This window comes from Oncorhynchus mykiss, chromosome 6 (genome assembly GCF_013265735.2).
Source record: "Oncorhynchus mykiss isolate Arlee chromosome 6, USDA_OmykA_1.1, whole genome shotgun sequence".
Classification (NCBI taxonomy): domain Eukaryota; kingdom Metazoa; phylum Chordata; class Actinopteri; order Salmoniformes; family Salmonidae; genus Oncorhynchus; species Oncorhynchus mykiss.
Window position 1 is genome coordinate 775,220 of NC_048570.1, and position 18,312 is coordinate 793,531.

The 18,312-nt window shown below is 38.6% G+C and overlaps 1 protein-coding gene across 1 annotated transcript in view; it reads left to right on the forward strand.

The window, feature by feature from the left end:
* Positions 1-444: 444 nt before the first annotated feature.
* The window catches only part of slc4a4a (solute carrier family 4 member 4a), a 342,926-nt gene continuing 325,058 nt past the window's right edge, over positions 445-18,312 (forward strand). The window contains exons 1-2 of the mRNA XM_036979187.1: positions 445-702; positions 1,106-1,211. Of these exons, the coding sequence (XP_036835082.1) occupies positions 1,186-1,211 (26 nt within the window). The 5' untranslated portion in view covers positions 445-702; positions 1,106-1,185. The remainder of the gene's footprint in view (positions 703-1,105; positions 1,212-18,312) is intronic.

The following is an 18,312-nucleotide window of genomic DNA, read 5'->3' on the forward strand; positions in this document are numbered from 1 at the left end:
ATTGTATGGTATAGAGTTGTCCTCTACATTATATTGCATGGAATTGTCCTCTATATTATATTGTATGTAACAGAAACAACGAATTATGCACATATTTATAAAAACAAATACGCAAACATTGCAAATGAATTTGCCTATGCTTTATGTTAATACATATCTAAAGTGGTGATCAGTCTCTTTTTTATTTATTTTTTACTAACAAACAAAACCAAACAATTGTCACAAGGTGCGGTTCTGCGGGCTGACCACATGCAAATTGTCAATGTGGGGAGCTGTAGTGCATTGTGACGAAGGTCTTGTAATAGTCTGGCAGTCCAGAAGATGTCCCTGCACACCTAATAATATATCTTTTTTTTTTACAATGTATCTTTCTAAACAAATGAACACACTTTACATCACTGAAACTGCCCTTCACAAATAAACTGCCGTCATTACCAGCAAGACATTAGCTACATGTTCATATTCAATATACAGTTGACTGGATCTCAATGAAGACGCAAACTTTGGGTCTAAGGTAAACATTTCTCTTCATCTGGCGAATCCTCAACACTTTGACCTCCATTGAAGGCGTGACGTTGTCAGAGGGATAGTTAGATATGAAATGGAAAGGAGGCAGTGATCTGCATTACTTCAGTGTCACGAAGTCATCTACCTAGTTGTCGCATGCTGCCGAAGGCTAAGGATAGTTCTTCAAAAGTCAAGGTATGTAAATCCTATACCGACTGTTGCCCGACTCGGGCTGCAAAAGTCAAGGTATGTAAATCCTATACCGACTGTTGCCCGACTCGGGCTGCCACGTGCAACATGATGGAATATGTATTGTAGTGATACTTGCTATATGAGCTATATTAAATTCACACCAGGTGGGTTAGCCCTATAGGCGCAACGCGTAGCATGGCCATGTAACTTTCATTCGAAAGACCCGGGTTCGCTTCCAACTCCGTCTGTTTGCTACTGTACTTTATTTTGAGTGAGGTGTGTTTGGGTGAACTTTGTCAGTTAATTGTGTGTTGATGATCAAATAGGATGTTGTCAAAGGGGTTCTGTCTGGAGGGAACAGTGGATGAGAAACAGCAGAAAAGACCTTGTCATTTTGTCCCGACAGATCACACATCAGCGCTCTTGGTGCCGACCTCGATTTGTCTAGGACATTCTACAACTGAAACCCATCAATACTGAACTCTTATGAAAATGAACGGTGGCAAAAAGAAGTAAGTGACTTAAATGCTATAAATGTTATAGATCTTTCTTAACAAAGTGAACATTTTTGTCTTGTAACTATTTCAAAGTAAATAGCATTTTGTAGAATAAATGTCATTTTCATGCGTAAAGTAGGACAACATTTGTGAATGGTTGGGCATTAGTCTTTACATGATTAACAAACTGTGTGACTTCTTTCAATGCAAATATTTATTGCAGTGATTGTTTTTGCCAACCAGTTAATAGGCTTAAGTACCCTCCTCGATCTCTGCAATTCTTGTTTAAGACATGGAGAGATAAGTTTAACATCAATAACAGCCATTTATTCTTGAACTATCAGCCCCAATTGCTAACATAACTGTTATTGTACAAAGGCGTAGATCATTTCCAAGGTAGCCTGTAATATTGTTTGAAACTATATTCTAAATTATATTGTATGGAACTGTCCTCTATATTGTATGGATCTGTCCTCTATATTGTATGGATCTGTCCTCTATATTGTATGGATCTGTCCTCTATATTGTATGGATCTGTCCTGTATATTGTATGGATCTGTCCTCTGCATTATATTGTATGGATCTGTCCTCTATATTGTATGGATCTGTCCTCTATATTGTATGGATCTGTCCTCTACATTATATTGTATGGATCTGTCCTCTACATTATATTGTATGGAACTATCCTCTATATTGTATGGAGTTATCCTCTACTTTATATTGTATGGATCTGTCCTCTATATTGTATGGATCTGTCCTCTATATTGTATGGATCTGTCCTCTATATTGTATGGATCTGTCCTGTATATTGTATGGATCTGTCCTCTGCATTATATTGTATGGATCTGTCCTCTATATTGTATGGATCTGTCCTCTATATTGTATGGATCTGTCCTCTACATTATATTGTATGGATCTGTCCTCTACATTATATTGTATGGAACTATCCTCTATATTGTATGGAGTTATCCTCTACTTTATATTGTATGGATCTGTCCTCTATATTGTATGGATCTGTCCTCTACATTATATTGTATGGATCTGTCCTCTACATTATATTGTATGGATCTGTCCTCTATATTGTATGGAGTTATCCTCTACATTATATTGTATGGATCTATCCTCTGCATTATATTGTATGGAACTGTCCTCTATATTGTATGGAGTTATCCTCTACATTATATTGTATGGATCTATCCTCTATATTGTATGGATCTGTCCTGTATATTGTATGGATCTGTCCTCTGCATTATATTGTATGGATCTGTCCTCTATATTGTATGGATCTGTCCTCTATATTGTATGGATCTGTCCTCTACATTATATTGTATGGATCTGTCCTCTACATTATATTGTATGGAACTATCCTCTATATTGTATGGAGTTATCCTCTACTTTATATTGTATGGATCTGTCCTCTATATTGTATGGAGTTATCCTCTACATTATATTGTATGGATCTGTCCTCTATATTATATGGATCTTTCCTCTACATTATATTGTATGGATCTGTCCTCTACATTATATTGTATGGATCTGTCCTCTACATTATATTGTATGGATCTGTCCTCTACATTACGTTGTATGGATCTGTCCTCTATATTGTATGGATCTGTCCTCTACATTATATTGTATGGAACTGTCCTCTACATTATATTATATGGAACTGTCCTCTGCATTGTTTGGAACTGTCCTCTACATTATATTGTATGAATCTGTCCTCTACATTATATTGTATGGATCTGTCCTCTGCATTATATTGTATGGAACTGTCCTCTATATTGTATGGATCTGTCCTCTATATTGTATGGACTTATCCTCTACATTATATTGTATGGATCTGTCCTCTACATTATATTGTATGGATCTGTCCTCTATATTGTATGGATCTGTCCTCTATATTGTATGGATCTGTCCTCTATATTGTATGGATCTGTCCTGTATATTGTATGGATCTGTCCTCTGCATTATATTGTATGGATCTGTCCTCTATATTGTATGGATCTGTCCTCTATATTGTATGGATCTGTCCTCTACATTATATTGTATGGATCTGTCCTCTACATTATATTGTATGGAACTATCCTCTATATCGTATGGAGTTATCCTCTACTTTATATTGTATGGATCTGTCCTCTATATTGTATGGAGTTATCCTCTACATTATATTGTATGGATCTGTCCTCTATATTGTATGGATCTGTCCTCTACATTATATTGTATGGATCTGTCCTCTACATTATATTGTATGGATCTGTCCTCTATATTGTATGGAGTTATCCTCTACATTATATTGTGTGGATCTATCCTCTATATTGTATGGATCTGTCCTGTATATTGTATGGATCTGTCCTCTGCATTATATTGTATGGAGTTATCCTCTATATTGTATGGATCTGTCCTCTATATTGTATGGATCTGTCCTCTACATTATATTGTATGGATCTGTCCTCTATATTATATGGATCTTTCCTCTACATTATATTGTATGGATCTGTCCTCTACATTATATTGTATGGATCTGTCCTCTACATTATATTGTATGGATCTGTCCTCTACATTATATTGTATGGATCTGTCCTCTACATTATAATGTATGGAACTATCCTCTATATTGTATGGAGTTATCCTCTACTTTATATTGTATGGATCTGTCCTCTATATTGTATGGAGTTATCCTCTACATTATATTGTATGGATCTGTCCTCTATATTATATGGATCTTTCCTCTACATTATATTGTATGGATCTGTCCTCTACATTATATTGTATGGATCTGTCCTCTACATTATATTGTATGGATCTGTCCTCTACATTATATTGTATGGATCTGTCCTCTACATTATATTGTATGGATCTGTCCTCTATATTGTATGGATCTGTCCTCTACATTATATTGTATGGAACTGTCCTCTGCATTGTTTGGAACTGTCCTCTACATTATATTGTATGAATCTGTCCTCTACATTATATTGTATGGATCTGTCCTCTGCATTATATTGTATGGAACTGTCCTCTATATTGTATGGAGTTATCCTCTACATTATATTGTTTGGATCTATCCTCTATATTGTATGGATCTGTCCTCTGCATTATAATGTATGGAACTATCCTCTATATTGTATGGAGTTATCCTCTACTTTATATTGTATGGATCTGTCCTCTATATTGTATGGAGTTATCCTCTACATTATATTGTATGGATCTGTCCTCTATATTATATGGATCTTTCCTCTACATTATATTGTATGGATCTGTCCTCTACATTATATTGTATGGATCTGTCCTCTACATTATATTGTATGTATCTGTCCTCTACATTATATTGTATGGATCTGTCCTCTACATTATATTGTATGGATCTGTCCTCTACATTATATTGTATGGATCTGTCCTCTATATTGTATGGATCTGTCCTCTACATTATATTGTATGGAACTGTCCTCTGCATTGTTTGGAACTGTCCTCTACATTATATTGTATGAATCTGTCCTCTACATTATATTGTATGGATCTGTCCTCTGCATTATATTGTATGGAACTGTCCTCTATATTGTATGGAGTTATCCTCTACATTATATTGTTTGGATCTATCCTCTATATTGTATGGATCTGTCCTCTGCATTATATTGTATGGAACTGTCCTCTATATTGTATGGATCTGTCCTCTATATTGTATGGACTTATCCTCTACATTATATTGTATGGATCTGTCCTCTACATTATATTGTATGGATCTGTCCTCTGCATTATATTGTATGTAACTGTCCTCTATATTGTATGGAGTTATCCTCTACATTATATTGTATGCATCTATCCTCTATATTGTATGGATCTGTCCTGTATATTGTATGGATCTGTCCTCTGCATTATATTGTATGGAACTGTCCTCTATATTGTACGGAGTTATCCTCTACATTATATTGTATGGAACTGTCCTCTATATTGTATGGATCTGTCCTCTATATTGTATGGATCTGTCCTCTATATTGTATGGATCTGTCCTCTACATTATATTGTATGGATCTGTCCTCTACATTATATTGTATGGATCTGTCCTCTGCATTATATTGTATGGAACTGTCCTCTATATTGTATGGAGTTATCCTCTACTTTATATTGTATGGATCTGTCCTCTATATTGTATGGATCTGTCCTCTACATTATATTGTATGGATCTGTCCTCTACATTATATTGTATGGATCTGTCCTCTACATTATGTTGTATGGATCTGTCCTCTACATTACGTTGTATGGATCTGTCCTCTATATTGTATCGATCTGTCCTCTACATTATATTGTATGGAACTTTCCTCTACATTATATTATATGGAACTGTCCTCTGCATTGTTTGGAACTGTCCTCTACATTATATTGTATGAATCTGTCCTCTACATTATATTGTATGGATCTGTCCTCTATATTGTATGGATCTGTCCTCTACATTATATTGTATGGAACTGTCCTCTGCATTATATTGTATGGAACTGTCCTCTATATTGTATGGAGTTATCCTCTACATTATATTGTATGGATCTATCCTCTATATTGTATGGATCTGTCCTCTGCATTATATTGTATGGAACTGTCCTCTATATTGTATGGAGTTATCCTCTGCATTATATTGTATGGAACTGTCCTCTATATTGTATGGAGTTATCCTCTACATTATATTGTATGGATCTGTCCTCTACATTATATTGTATGGATCTGTCCTCTGCATTATATTGTATGGAACTGTCCTCTATATTGTATGGATCTGTCCTCTGCATTATATTGTATGGAACTGTCCTCTATATTGTATGGAGTTATCCTCTACATTATATTGTATGGATCTGTCCTCTACATTATATTGTATGGATCTGTCCTCTGCATTATATTGTATGGAACTGTCCTCTATATTGTATGGAGTTATCCTCTACATTATATTGTATGGATCTGTCCTCTACATTATATTGTATGGATCTGTCCTCTACATTATATTGTATGGATCTATCCTCTATATTGTATGGATCTGTCCTGTATATTGTATGGATCTGTCCTCTGCATTATATTGTATGGAACTGTCCTCTATATTGTACGGAGTTATCCTCTACATTATATTGTATGGAACTGTCCTCTATATTGTATGGATCTGTCCTCTATATTGTATGGATCTGTCCTCTATATTGTATGGATCTGTCCTCTACATTATATTGTATGGATCTGTCCTCTACATTATATTGTATGGATCTGTCCTCTGCATTATATTGTATGGAACTGTCCTCTATATTGTATGGAGTTATCCTCTAATTTATATTGTATGGATCTGTCCTCTATATTGTATGGAGTTATCCTCTAAATTATGTTGTATGGATCTGTCCTCTATATTGTATGGATCTGTCCTCTACATTATATTGTATGGATCTGTCCTCTACATTATATTGTATGGATCTGTCCTCTACATTACGTTGTATGGATCTGTCCTCTATATTGTATGGATCTGTCCTCTACATTATATTGTATGGAACTGTCCTCTACATTATATTGTATGGAACTGTCCTCTACATTATATTATATGGATCTGTCCTCTACATTATATTGTATGGATCTGTCCTCTACATTATATTGTATGGATCTGTCCTCTATATTTTATGGAACTGTCCTCTATGTTGTATGGATCTGTCCTCTATATTGTATGGATCTGTCCTCTGCATTATATTGTATGGAACTGTCCTCTATATTGTATGGAGTTATCCTCTATTTTGTATTATATTGATCTGTCCTCTATACTGTATGAATCTGTCCTCTATATTGTATGGATCTGTCCTCTGCATTATATTGTATGGAACTGTCCTCTATATTGTATGGAGTTATACTCTACATTATATTGTATGGATCTGTCCTCTATATTGTATGGATCTGTCCTCTATATTGTATGGATCTGTCCTCTATATTGTATGAATCTGGCCTCTATATTGTATGGAGTTATACTCTACATTATATTGTATGGATCTGTCCTCTATATTGTATGGATCTGGCCTCTATATTGTATGGATCTGTCCTCTATGGATCTGTTGTCCTAATGTTGTGGTATTGACCAGTATATTATTGATGTAATGTTGTCCTAATGTTGTGGTATTGAGCAATATATTGATGTAATGTTGTCCTAATGTTGTGGTATTGACCAGTATATTATTGATGTAATGTTGTCCTAATGTTGTGGTATTGACCAGTATAATACTGATCTAATATTGTCCTAATGTTGTGGTATTGACCAGTAAATTAGGTCAGCTGATGCTCAGTGTGAACGACCTAGATTTGATCTGTCCGTTTACTCATCTATCTTTCATGAGATCAACTCCATCATGCTCCAACATTTCAACTGGATGTATTTAAAGTCAACGTCATCTGCTATTTCTACAAATGAAAATTAATTGGTTCATTCTCAGCAAAGTGTCAGTGTTCTGTCGTTGTTCTAGAATTCTAGTTATTTTAGGTAGATCAGCAGTTAGTATTGGGTTGTAAATTATTTTTTTTATTGTACACACTGAACTGACTATTGAACTGCCCTTTCTCCCTGTGAACAGTGCCATTGTTTATCCATTGAGTTAGGAAGAAATAGATAGCTGATAAGCTGTCAGTCAGACAGCAGTAGAGAGGTGATAGGCTTTCTGTTTGAAGTTCATGAAAGTCATTGAGTCAAGCACTATCATTGTCATAAACAATGTTTCAGCCTGAGTATAGCATGATTCATGTTCCAGGACTGATGCTTTTGTTCTGTTTGTGTTCTTTAACGCATGCTTCTATAAATGCGTCTATATATGTTACAGATCCAGACTCGTTTCAAACCTTACAATTTATTTTCATACCATTTTAATTTACATCAATGTTCATTATAATATATCACATGAACAATAGTTAACAGAAGTAGGATTTGTGGATGTCAAATTGAGCTATTGTTTTGGGGAATTCAGCCTGTTATGCCTGTAGATGTTCCATAGGTGGCAATGAAGGTAGGAAGAGAGCACTGCGAAATGGAGAAACATGGAGAAAACAACAGAAAGAATAGTTCAACATTTTATTGAGAAGGAATCAGGTAGTTAGAAATATTGAAACAGAGAAATGACTAGGAGATCATTGCAAAATACACTGAATATACTAAACATTAGGAACACCTGCTCTTTCCATGAAAGAGATTGACCAGGTGAATCCAGGTGAAAGCTATAATTCCTTACTGATGTCACTTGTTAAATCCACTTCAGTCAGTGTAGATGAAGGGGAGGAGACAGGTTAAAGAAGGATTTTTAAGCCTTGAGACAATTGAGACATGGCTTGTGTGTGTCTTTGAACAGTGTATGAGGGCCAGGCACCCCGGGGTGTGTCAAGAGCTGCAATGCTGCTGGGTTTTTCACACTCAACAGTTTCCTCTGTGTATCAAGAATGGTCCACCACCCAAAGGACATCCAGCCAACTTTCCACAACTGTGCGAAGCATTGGAGTCAACATCATCCAGCATCCCTGTGGAACGCTTTAGACACCTTGTAGAATCCATGCCCCAACGAATTTAGGCTGTTCTGTGGGCAAAAGGGAGGGGTGTATCTCAATATTAGGAAGGTGTTCTTAATGTTTGGTAAACTCAGTGTATGTTATTGAGACTCATCCTCTCTTGTTCCCTTCTGGTCTATCAGGGAATGTTGCAACATTGTTGAAGTAGAGCGTGTACAGTGTGCCTGTCTTTCTATCCACTCAGTAGTAATGTTAGTGACTGTGTCTATTAACTCAGTAGTAATGTTAGTGACTGTGTCTATTAACTCAGTAGTAATGTTAGTGACTGTGTCTATTAACTCAGTAGTAATGTTGGTGACTGTGTCTAGTAACTCAGTAGTAATGTTGGTGACTGTGTCTAGTAACTCAGTAGTAATGTTAGTGACTGTGTCTATTAACTCAGTAGTAATGTTGGTGACTGTGTCTAGTAACTCAGTAGTAATGTTAGTGACTGTGTCTATTAACTCTAGTAATGTTAGTGACTGTGTCTATTAACTCTAGTAATGTTAGTGACTGTGTCTATTAACTCAGTAGTAATGTTGGTGACTGTGTCTATTAACGCTGTAGTAATGTTGGTGACTGTGTCTATTAACTCAATAGTAATGTATAGTTTTGGCTAACAGTAAGTAAGTAACTTACTGTTAGCCAGTTAAATTTAAGAAAAGAAGGGACCGTATGTTACAGTACGGTATACAGTACTGTTACTGTAATTGAATGATGGTACCAATAACGCTACTGTAGTCATTTTACATTATAAATAATCCTACTGGAGTCTTTGGTACTGTTGTTTTACGTTACAGGTAAATGCACTATTAAAAATGTCTTGTAATTTTACGGCACACTACTGGTTGCAGAGAAATGCAATAAATATATAATAAATGACTGTGTTTTTACAGCTAAATGAAAAGGATTTTTCTGTAAAAGGACAGTATGCTGTTGAGGTCTAATTAATTGTGACTACACCTCACTTAGGATTCCTAACCCTAGTGGTTGGTAACAACCTGAATTTCCTGCTGCGCCACAAGGTTTGTGAGAATACAAGATAAAAATAAAGTATATATACAACAACTTGAAGATGTTATTGCTGTAAAATGACAGCATGCTGCTGTATTCTGATTACAGTACACTCTTGTAAATTATATTGACTGTATTTTTACTGTAACTCAGTAGCCAGTAAGTTATCGTACAGTGCCTTGCGAAAGTATTCGGCCCCCTTGAACTTTGCGACCTTTTGCCACATTTCAGGCTTCAAACATAAAGATATAAAACTGTATTTTTTTGTGAAGAATCAACAATAAGTGGGACACAATCATGAAGTGGAACGACATTTATTGGATATTTCAAACTTTTTTAACAAATCAAAAACTGAAAAATTGGGCGTGCAAAATTATTCAGCCCCTTTACTTTCAGTGCAGCAAACTCTCTCCAGAAGTTCAGTGAGGATCTCTGAATGATCCAATGTTGACCTAAATGACTAATGATGATAAATACAATCCACCTGTGTGTAATCAAGTCTCCGTATAAATGCACCTGCACTGTGATAGTCTCAGAGGTCCGTTAAAAGCGCAGAGAGCATCATGAAGAACAAGGAACACACCAGGCAGGTCCGAGATACTGTTGTGAAGAAGTTTAAAGCCGGATTTGGATACAAAAAGATTTCCCAAGCTTTAAACATCCCAAGGAGCACTGTGCAAGCGATAATATTGAAATGGAAGGAGTATCAGACCACTGCAAATCTACCAAGACCTGGCCGTCCCTCTAAACTTTCAGCTCATACAAGGAGAAGACTGATCAGAGATGCAGCCAAGAGGCCCATGATCACTCTGGATGAACTGCAGAGATCTACAGCTGAGGTGGGAGACTCTGTCCATAGGACAACAATCAGTCGTATATTGCACAAATCTGGCCTTTATGGAAGAGTGGCAAGAGGAAAGCCATTTCTTAAAGATATCCATAAAAAGTGTTGCCACAAGCCACCTGGGAGACACACCAAACATGTGGAAGAAGGTGCTCTGGTCAGATGAAACCAAAATTGGTTTTGGCAACAATGCAAAACGTTATGTTTAGCGTAAAAGCAACACAGCTGAACACACCATCCCCACTGTCAAACATGGTGGTGGCAGCATCATGGTTTGGGCCTGCTTTTCTTCAGCAGGGACAGGGAAGATGGTTAAAATTGATGGGAAGATGGATGGAGCCAAATACAGGACCATTCTGGAAGAAAACCTGATGGAGTCTGCAAAAGACCTGAGACTGGGACGGAGATTTGTCTTCCAACAAGACAATGATCCAAAACATAAAGCAAAATCTACAATGGAATGGTTCAAAAATAAACATATCCAGGTGTTAGAATGGCCAAGTCAAAGTCCAGACCTGAATCCAATCGAGAATCTGTGGAAAGAACTGAAAACTGCTGTTCACAAATGCTCTCCATCCAACCTCACTGAGCTCGAGCTGTTTTGCAAGGAGGAATGGGAAAAAATGTCAGTCTCTCGATGTGCAAAACTGATAGAGACATACCCCAAGCGACTTACAGCTGTAATCGCAGCAAAAGGTGGCGCTACAAAGTATTAATTTAAGGGGGCTGAATAATTTTGCACACCCAATTTTTCAGTTTTTGATTTGTTAAAAAAGTTTGAAATATCCAATAAATGTCGTTCCACTTCATGATTGTGTCCCACTTGTTGTTGATTCTTCACAAAAAAATACAGTTTTATATCTTTATGTTTGAAGCCTGAAATGTGGCAAAAGGTCGCAAAGTTCAAGGGGGCCGAATACTTTCGCAAGGCACTGTAATTTTACAGGATACGTAATTCAATAAAATTAGCACACTTAGGACTCTAACTCCACTGGGATTTGAACACACAACTTCTTTGTTGCCAGCAACCTGAAATGTCCTGCTATGCAACCCTTATCTGTGGGAGTGACAGAGATTGCCAACAGATTTATTGGCAAGAATACATTTCTGCACTTTTCTAAATATTGCCCAATGTCAAGTCAATTATTGTGTGACTATCTGACAACCAACTTAAACATTGCGATGCTTAAGGACACTTGACATAAAGTGCGCATTAATGCTATGGGGATTTGAACTTGCAACTTCTTGGGGGTAGGGGGTGAATCGGTATTTCTGCAGTGCCATCATGTACATACTGTACACTATATATACAGCAGTATGTGGACACCCCTTCAAATTAGTGTATTCGGCTATTTCAGCCACACCAGTTGCTGACAGGTGTATAAAATTGAGCACACAGCCATGCAATCTCCATAGACAAACACTGGCAGTAGTATGGCCTTACTGAAGAGGTCAGTGACTTTCAACGTGGCACCGTCATAGGATGCCACTTTTCCAACTTGTCAAATTTCTGCCCCTTTAGATCTGCCCTGGTCAACTGTAAGTACTGTTATTATGAATTGGAAACGTCTTGGAGCAACAATGGTTCAGCCACACAAGCTCACAGAATGGGACTAGCACGTGCTGAAGCGTGTGGCACTTAAAAAACGTCTGTCCTCGGTTGCAACACTCACTACAGAGTTCCGAACTGCCTCGTCGGGAGCTTCACAAAATGGGTTTCCATGGCCGAGCGGCCGCACACAAACCTAAGATCACCATGCGCAATGCCAAGCGTCGGCTGGAGCAGTGGAAACGCGTTCTCTGTCAGCTTCACCATCTGTCAGTACAATGGACTAATCTGGGTTTGGCGGATGCCAGGAGAACGTTACCTGCCCAAATGCATAGTGCCAGACGTGAAGCATGGCATTCAGGCCAAAGAGGTCATTCTTGGTTTCATCAGACCAGATAATTGTGTTTCTCATGGTCTGAGAGTCCTTTAGGTGCCTTTTGGCAAACTCCAAGCTGGCTGTCATGTGTCTTTTACTGAGGAGTGGCTTCCGTCTGGCCACTCTACCATAAAGGCCTGATTGGTGAAATGCTGCAGAGATGGTTGTCCTTCTGGAAGGTTCTCTCATCTCCACAGAGGAACTCTTGAGCTCTTTCAGAGTGACCATCGGGTTCTTGGTCACCTCCCAGACCAAGGCCCTTCTCCCACGATTGCTCAGTTTGGCTAGGCAGCCAGCTCTAGGAAGAGTCTTGGCGGTTCCAAACGTCTTCCATTTAAGAATGATGGAGGGCACTGTGTTCTTGGGGACCTTCAATGGTGCAGAAATGTTTTGATACCCATCCCCAGATCTATGCATCAACACAATCCTGTCTCGGAGCTTTACGGACAATGCCTTTTACCTAATGGCTTGGTTTTTACCAAGACAGGTGTGTGTGCCTTTCCAAATCATGATGTATTAATTGAATTTACCACAGGTGGACTCCTATCAAGTTGTAGAAACATCAAGGATGATCAATGGAAACAGGATGCACCTGAGCTAAATGTTGAGTCTCATAGCTAAGTTTTTTAGCAAACATTTAGAAAAACCTGTTTTCGCTTTGTCATTATGGGGCATTGTGTGTAGATTGCTGAGGACATTTTTTTATTTAATCCATTTTAGAATAAGGCTGTAACGTAACAAAAAGTGGAGTCTGAAAGAGTCTGAATACTTTCCGAAGGCAATGTTTTTTTTAATGTATTTATAATTATTTTTTATTTCACCTTTTATTTAACCCGGTAAGCTAGTTGAGAACAAGTTCTCATTTACAACTGCGACCTGGCCAAGATAAAGCAAAGAGCGCGTGCTACGGGTGGGTGTTGTTATCGTGAGATAAGGTGGAGCTTTACCTAACAGACTTATAGATGACCTGTAGCCAGTGGTTCTGGCGACAAATATGTAGCGAGTTGCGCTGTTTCTCAACTGGAGCTGTGCAGGCTGAGCGTGTCACTATAGTACACAAACAAAGCCAGCACAGCTGGTAGAAGAAACAGCTTGAGTCGGACAATATGGATTGCGGATAATGTTCTGAATGACATTGAATGAATTTACTGAGAGCATGTCCATTTCTAAAAATATGTATTTGGGTGTTTTTGGAACTTGTTCATGTCTTTTGTGTGCCTTGATACTGCAAAATGAGCAATGAGGAAGTGAAACGCGGTTGGTTTAAGTTTCTCAAAAACAACCAAATCACAAAATAAGTGTCTGGACCCTTCTAATAACATGCCAGTTACATTGAAAATAGAGATTTACTTCAGAAATAGGAAAATTCTCCTTTAAGGCAAACACGAGGGTGGTTGGCCGTTTGACGCGAATGTCTAGCAACCCAAAAGTTGAGTGTTTGAATCTCATCATGGACAACTTTAGCATTTTAGCTAAGTACCAACTTTGCAACTACTTAGCATGTTAGCTAACCCTTCCCATAATCTTAACATGGATGATGGACATCCACAAATTAATACATACCATATGAAACGCAACCTATCATCCTAAATGGAGTGCCTTAGATTCACATACAGAATAATAGGAAATGTCATGAGATCAGGTTGCAGCCTGCAGCAGCTTACATTGTAGAATAATAGTGAAGACATCAAACTATGAAATAACACATATGGAATCATGTAGTAACCAACAAAAGTGTCAAACAAATCCAAATATGTTTTAGATTTTAGATTCTTCAAAGTAGCCACCCTTTGCCTTGATGACAGCTTTGCACACTCTTGGCAGTCTCTCAACCAGCTTCACCTGGAATGCTTTTCCAACAGTCTTGAAGGAGTTCCCACAATGCTGAGCACTTGTTGGCTGCTTTTCCTTCACTCTGCGGTCCAACTCATCCCAATTTGGTCGAGGTCAGGTGATTGTGGAGGCCAGGTCATCTGATGCAAAACTCCATCACTCTCTTTCTTGATCAAATAGTACTTACACAGCCTGGAGGTGTGTAAGTGTCATTGTACTGTTGAAAAACAGATCATAGTCCCACTAAGTGCAAACCAGATGGGATGGTGTATCGTTGCAGGATGCTGTGCTAGCCATGCTGGTTAAGTGTGCCTTGAATTCTAAATAAATCACTGACAATGTAACCAGCAAAGCACCCCCACACCTCCAAGCTTCACGGTGGGAACCACATATGCGGATGTTACGAATCCCTTTTGGCCCGACAGTCTAGGGGGGGATGGTAATGAGACCCGTAACATATCTCATGCAAATTATAGTTGTGACAAAGTGTGAACGAAATAACCACGACAACTGAAATAATACCGTCAAACTCAGGGTTTATTTATAAACACACGGTAATGGGGGGAGCAGGAAAAGGGGCTGAGCTGGACCCAAGGAAAGAAACAATAAATATGCAAAAACACCCCTAAGCTAGACTAGCTTACTTTAACAACAGCTAACTAACCAAAAATACAGTGGGTGGTCCGCCCAGTTCTAACTAGTGTATTTAACAAAGTTCACCTACGGGTAGTGTATGCCCATGGGCGACTTGTCTTGGTTTCCCCCTTTACCCACCAGCAACAAACAAACACCATAACCAAAACAATACTCACAGATTACAAAGTGCTATGGAGGTGCTCAAACAAAAGAGAGGTTAATACACAAAGAGAGAAACACAGAGAAACACAGAGATCTACAGACATGGCATTTACAGAGAGATTGAGCTCCTGAAATCTATGAAGAACAGAGATCTACAAACATGGCATTTACAAAGAGATTGAGCTCTAGAGCAAACAAATGATGGGGTTTTTAAACCATGGGGAAGGAACTGTGATAGGGTAGGAAACAGGAGGAGGTGTGTCTTCTGATTGATGATTGATTGTTGACTGATTGGGGAGTGATGATTTTCACCTGTGAGGGGAGAAGGAGAGAAAAGAAACACACACACAGGATACACACACACACAGGATAACTGTATCCGTAACAGCGGAGATCATCCGTTCCACCTACTCTGCATCTCACAAAGACACTGTGGATGGAACCAAAAATCACAAATTGGACTCATCAGACCAAAGGACAGATTTCCACCGATCTAATGTCCATTGCTTGTGTTTCTTGGCCCAAGCAAGTCTCTCTTCTAACCTTAACCCTAAGAAAAATAAAATAAAAGTCTCTTCTCAGTGGTGTCCTTTAGTAGTGATTTCTTTGCAGCAATTCGACCATGAAGGCCTGATTTATGCAGTGTCCCCTGAAAAGTTGTAATTGAGATATGTGTGTTACTTGAACTTCGTGAAGCATTTATTTTGTCTGCAATTTCTGAGGCTGGTAACTCTACTGAACTTATCCACATAGCCTGGTTCCTCTCTAGGTTTCTTCCTAGGTTTTGGCCTTTCTAGGGAGTTTTTCCTAGTCACTGTGGTTCTACACCTGCATTGCTTACTGTTTGGGGTTTTAGGCTGGGTTTCTGTACAGCACTTTGAGATATCAGCTGATGTACGAAGGGCTATATAAATACATTTGATTTGATTTGATCCTCTGCAGCAGAGGTAACTCTGGGTATTCCTTTCCTGTGGCGGTCCTCATGAGAACCAGTTTCATCATAGCGCTTGATGATTTTTGCGACTCCACTTGAAGAAACTTTCAAAGTTCTTGAAATTTTCCACAGACTGACCTTCATGTCTTAAAGTAATAATGGACTGTCATTTCTCTTTGCTTATTTGAGCTGTTCTTGCCATAATATGGACTCTGTCTTTTACCAAATAGGACTATCTTCTGTATATCACCCCTACACTTTGGGGCGGCAGGTAGTGGTTAGAGCATTGGGCCATTAACCAAAAGGTTGCTAGATTGAATCCCCAAGCTGACAAGGTAAAAATCTGTCATTCTGCCCCTGAACAAGGCAGTTAACCCACTGTTCCTAGGTTGTCATTATATATACGAATTTGTTCTTAACTGACTTGCCTAGTTAAATAAAGGCTCAATTAAAAAAATACATTGTCACAACACAACTGATTGGCTCATTAACGCATTAAGAAGGAAAAAAAAAACTTTTCACAAGGGACACCTGTTAATTGAAATGCATTCCAGGTGACTACCTCATGAAGCTGGTTGAGAGAATGGCAAGAGTGTCCCACCGTAAAGCATCAAGGCAAAGGGTGGCTATTTGAAGAATGTTCAATATTTTATATATTTTGATTTGTTTAACACTTTTTTGTTTACTACATGTTTCCATATGTGTAATTTTATAGTTTTGATGTCTTTACCAGTATTCTACAATGTAGAACATTTTACAAATAAAGGAAAACCCATGAATGAGTAGATGTTCTAAAACTTTTGACCTGTAGTGTATTTTATATGACAGAGTTATCAAGATTAAATCAAGCATTGTCTGGTGGGTGACATCATTAGCCTATCACTTGTGAATGATATATTATCACTTGTGAATGATGCCCAGCATAAGAAATAATGCCTTTTTTAAAAACTTTTTCTATCATAGTCGCACACCTCATGTATCCTAGCCCATAGTCCTGTAAGGTTAGTATCATACCTCATGTAGCCTAGCCCATAGTCCTATAAGGTTAGTATCACACCTCATATAGCCTAGCCCATAGTCCTATATGTTTTAATAAGGTTAGTATCACACCTCATGTAGCCTAGCCCATAGTCCTATATGTTTTAATAAGGTTAGAATCACAGCTAAAGTGACAAAATAACTTCTTATGTTTAATTGTGTTAAACCCTCTACAACAAAGCTTTCTTAGTGTCCAACAAGCTTTCTCTGTCTTTAACTTTGTTCTGAACACCTCCAAAGCAAAGGTCATGTGGTTTGGTAGGAAGAAAGCCTCTGTCCCCACAGGTGTTATTACTACCTCTGAGGGTTTAGAGCCTGAGGCAGTCACCTCATACAAGTACTTGGGATTATGGCTAGACGGTACACTATCCTTCTCTCAGCACATATCAAAGCTGCAGGCTAAAGTTAAATCTAGACTTGGTTTCTTCTATCGTAATTGCTCCTCTTTCACCCCAGCTGCCAAACTAACCCAGATTTCGATGACCATCCTATCCATGCTAGATTATGGAGATGTAATTTATAGATCAGCAGGTAAGGGTGCTCTTTAGCGGTTAGATGTTCTTTTCCATTCGGCCATCAGATTTGCCACCAATGCTCCTTATATTACACATCACTGCACACAATTCAACGGCTCAGACACGAGAGGTATGTGGCAGGGTCTACAGACATTCACGGACTACAAAAGACCAGTCCCGTCGCAGACCACGATGCCTTACTCCCAGACAGACTAAACAACTTCTTTGCTCGCTTTGAGGACAATACAGTGCCACTGACACGGCCCGCTACCAAAACCTGCGGGCTCTCCTTCACTGCAGCCGACATTAAACGTGTCAACCCTCGCAAGGCTGTCGGCCCAGACGGCATCCCCGGCCGCGTCCTCAGAGCATGCGCAGACCAGCTGGCTGGTGTTTTTACGGACATATTCAATCAAGCCTTATCCCAGTCTGTTGTTCCCACATGCTTCAAGAGGGCAACCATTGTTCCTGTTCCCACGAAAGCTAATGTAACTGAGCTAAACGACTACTGTAGCACTTACTTCCGTCATCATGAAGTGCTTTGAGAGACAAGTCAAAGACCACAACTCCTCCGCCCTATCTGATACCCTAAACCCACTCCAATTTGCTTACCGCCCCAATAGGTCCACTGACGATGCAATCTCCATCACACAGCACACTGCCCTATCCCATCTGGGCAAGAGGAATA